Here is a 4,239-nt window from a genome sequence, read left to right as displayed (position 1 = left end):
ATGGTGTCCCGCTTTTGTCCCGCTTTACCAATGTTAAAATCTGGTCACCTTAAGCAATACTCTATGCAAGGCCAGGATTCAGCTGTGTCACTATTATATGTCAATCTCTTGTCTTTCCTGGGCGGGTTTTAGTTTGGGTTCAAGAAGAAACTCCACTTTAGTTTCTGTTTTCTTCCAAGTAGGCAGTGGGAACTCTAGCTTCAGTGAGACCCATTATTAAGGACACCGAGGGTAGAGTCTACCCCTCATCTTGTCTTTTATGGTTCTGATACTTTCCAGAAAGTTTCATCTGACTTCTAGGAATTTAAAGGACATGCAGAGGTAGCATTTCCTCCGTTTCTGGTTATGTATGATCCTTGGGAAATTAAGCCGGCAACTCTTTCTTTCTCATCCAGGAGTACTTCCATTATAGGCGTTAACATGACAAAAATCTTGTGTTTTCTATGCCAGGAGTCCTCAAAGTATAGCTCCAGAACCAATTGTAACACCATTTCCTGGGACCTTATTAGGAATTCAGATTCTCAGGCCCCACCTCAGTCCTTTGCCCACAAGCCCTCCCGAGGATCCAGAGGCATTGCTAACATTGGGACCCGAATTTCACCAATGTCCTGAACTGGTGAGGGCAGGTGTGACAGGTGCTGATCTTCCGCATCTCTTCCTTCTTACGACTTGCATCAGAAGAACATGGGTTGATGCCATAGAATGATGTCATTAAGGCAGAACACGCTGTCAAGAACAGTAGGTCTTTTCTTTCTTTTTTTTAAAAGCAGGTCTTCTTTGTAAAGGCCCACATAGTTTTTATATGTTTACTTCGGGCCTTGTTCTCTTCCGTTTGGGAAGTTTCTGGCAGGGGAGGCATGACCGCTGTGTGGTTGGTTCAAGAACTCAGAGTGTATGTCGGTTTCCTATTGCTGCACTAATAAATGGCCACGTTTTGTTGGCTTAAAACAACTAAATGCATTATCTTACCATTCTAAGGGTCAAAAGTCTAAAATGGGCTAGCAGGGCTGCACTGCTCCTGCAGGATCAGGAGGCAAATTCATTTTCTTGCTTTTCTAGTAGGAACTCTGGTGATTATGCTTTGAGCTGCAATCGGCCTGGTCAGCAGTTCGAAACCACCGGCAGCTCCTCAGGAGAAAGACTGGGCTTCCTGCTCCCATAAACAGTTACAGTGTTGGACGCCCACAGGGCAAGGTGCTCTGAGTCAGCCCTGACTTGATGGCAGTGAGTTTGGTTTTTTGGAGAGACTACATGCTTTCTTTGGTCCCGTGCTCCTTCTTCAAAGCCAGCTGTCCAGGATTTTCAAACAGGATCTCTCTCTGTCTCTCTGATCTCGATTGCCATCATTACATCTCTTGCTCTGACTCTAACTTCCCTCCTCTCTTTTTTAAGGAACCTTCTGATTACATTGGGTCCATCGGATCACCCAGATAATCTCCCCATCTTAAAATCCTTACATTTATTCACCTCGGCGAAGTCTCTTTTGCCATGGGAGGTATTTACTGGTTCTGGAGATTAGGATGCGGCCAGCGTTGAGAAGATCCATTATTCTGCCTGGCACCGAATGCATGCAGATGAGCCGGCAGCTCCATGGACCAGAAGAGAGTCGAGACAACGAAAGGGGCGTCACTGGCTGAACAGTGGTGTGCATTGTGCGGCCTGTGTTTTTGCCGCATCCTGTGCCCTGGACCTTGTGTTCCAAATGTGTCCTCCTCCTCGCAGGTCCACCCGCCGAGATTGTCATCTATCAGGAACTCCGCATGGAAGGGTTCATCGTCTCCCGCTGGCAAGGAGCTGTACGCCAGAAAGCTTTGAAAGACTTGCTGACCTGGGTCTCAGAGGTAAGGGGTTCTGCCACCAACCCCTCCGGTTGTGCTGTGATCCTGCTCTCTTTTGCCACCCCAGACCCGACCCCCTTTCTTCCCCCTCGGTGATGCAGGTCAGTTTTCTACAGACTATCAGTACCATGCCTCTGACTAGGACACGCGTATTTCTCCCAACTTAAAAGGAAAATCAAAACAAAACATCCTCTCGAGATCTCATTTCCACCGGAACTACAGGCCCGCTTCACTGCTCTCCCTTTCATCACAGAATTGGAGGAGAGTCCCTACACCCCCGACTGCCCTTACTCTTCTTTCTGTTCTCCCTTGAGTGCGCCGAAGTCAGATTGCCGCCCTGCTGCCATCGCACTACAACGGTTGGTGTCGATGGTCTTCATGTTACAGAATCCAGGGGTCGATTCTCAGCATCGCTTTGCAGTGGGCAGTATTTCACAGAGATTGTCCTTCCTCGGTACCCTGTCTTCCCTTGGCAGCCCTTTTGGATGCTCTCTAGCTCCCTACCTCAGACTCCTGGCGTTGCTAGTTTTCCCTTCTCTCCCAAGTAAGCATAGGGCGACAGAGGAGCTAGTCATTGGACCTATGTGCGTCTCTGTCCACACTTTATTCCTTAGTTAGCTCATCTGGGTTCATGCCTTTAAATATCAACACCATGCTGATGACTCCAGATTGCGATCTCCAGCCCACACCACTTCCCTGAACTCCAACCGTGTATATCCAGCTGCTTACTCAATAGCTGAACTTAGCTACAAAATACACATTGTTATCTCAGCCTTGATGTGACAACCATAAAGATAGAAATATGTTTTTATCTTTCCTCTATATCTGGTCATATGTAAATATCACTATTTGAGTAATGACGATTCTCCCCATCTAATTTCTTAGTACAAACATCCTGGAAGTGTGTTTGATTTTTATTTTTCTCATGCCCCACGTCGAATCTATCAAAAAATTCTGAGAGGTCTACCTCCTTATTAAGTACAGTATCTGACCACTTCTCCCAGCTTACTGCCGTGCTGGGCCAAGTCACAGCTGTCCAGTCCATTCGGGCTGTTCTCAATCACGTCTAGTTTGTCTCCTTGTTCGACCTCTGCATCTTTATACACAGTTTCCAACACAGCAGCCTTCAAAACATAAATCAAACCCCTTCATTCCTATGCTCAACACTTCTCAAAGACCCCCGCTTCACTTAGAGTGAGGCCAACATGTTTAAAGCTACAACCTACAAGGTTGTACACGAGCTGGACCCCCTATTTGCTTGATTTTATTTCTTAGTATCCAATCCCTTGCTCACTCTGCCCAAGCCTCCTTGATACAAATAACTGCTTAACTAACTCGCTCATTCCTTCAGGTGTTTGCAAAAAAGTTGATATCTGAATGAGACTTTTTTTTTCCAACTCCCTTCATTCCTGATTCTCCCTATAGCATCTGTCACCTTTTACTTTAATACAGTCTATTGGATTTCATGCAGATTCTGGGTGGTGCGGACAGTCCATGTACTCAGCTGCTACCAAAAGGCCAGCTGTTTGAGTCCTCCTAGGTAATCTCCTTCTGAGAAATCAGCCCTTGAAAACCCGTTACAGTTCTACCCAGACACACATGAGGTTACCGGGAGCTGACATGGACTCAATAGCAATGAATGTACTGGTTTAGCACTCCATTTATTTCTCATATTCCTCTGGTGAGAATGTAACCTTCTTGAGGGTAGCATTGTTAGTCCATTCTGTTTGCTGATATATCCCCCAAAGATAATAGTGTCTCGATCAATGCAGCGACTAGATATGTATCTATCGCTGATTGAACAGTGTAGACATGTGTGTACGTGCTTCTGTGCTATGGGTCTTCCAGGTCTCAAAGCAGGAAGAGCCATCGAACAGCCGTGCCTTTAGATCCCTCTGTGTCCTCTGCTGATCCTTCTCCCACCTTCCTCTGGTCTAGATGAGGTTTGAGTCAATAAAAACCTGAATAACCAAAGAGCATTATTTCTGTTTGGGAGAGGAAAAGAGGTCTCATACATCCAACTTTCTGGTTTTCTGATGATTTCTCAGTCATTTCTCCTGCAGCCACTGGAGGTTGGGGGGGGGGGTGTTCCCATTTTTAACACTTGGGGCGCTAGAGCACTGGGCCAGCTTGTCTCCAGGAAGCTTTGAAGAGTTGAAGTTCTCCTTGTGTAGCCTCTTACTCTGTTCCTGTTAGTGAAATCAAATCTAGCCCAATATTGATCACACCTGACAACAACAACAAAAACCCGCCGGGCTGGTGTCCCTAATAATGCCTCCCTCTAACAAACAAAAACTGACTGTGGTTATTTATTTTTAAGTGACTAGTGAATTGGCTTAATTTATGTCTTATCCTTTCCCCTCCATCCTTCATGCTCTTTAAAGAAACAAATACAAAAACT

General features: G+C 45.9%; 1 protein-coding gene across 1 annotated transcript in view; it reads left to right on the top strand.

Annotated features, from left to right (window-relative positions):
- PTGR1 (prostaglandin reductase 1) overlaps positions 1–4,239 on the top strand; it is a 55,369-nt gene that overhangs the window by 19,605 nt on the left and 31,525 nt on the right. The window contains exon 9 of the mRNA XM_045296538.1: positions 1,723–1,841. Coding sequence (XP_045152473.1) covers positions 1,723–1,841 — 119 coding nt within the window. The remainder of the gene's footprint in view (positions 1–1,722; positions 1,842–4,239) is intronic.

Source organism: Echinops telfairi, unplaced genomic scaffold, assembly GCF_000313985.2.
Source record: "Echinops telfairi isolate 266 unplaced genomic scaffold, ASM31398v2 ScPeMD7_7410;HRSCAF=8448, whole genome shotgun sequence".
Classification (NCBI taxonomy): domain Eukaryota; kingdom Metazoa; phylum Chordata; class Mammalia; order Afrosoricida; family Tenrecidae; genus Echinops; species Echinops telfairi.
The sequence above is the reverse complement of the archived record's forward strand: the minus strand, read 5'-3'. Positions and strand labels throughout refer to the sequence as shown.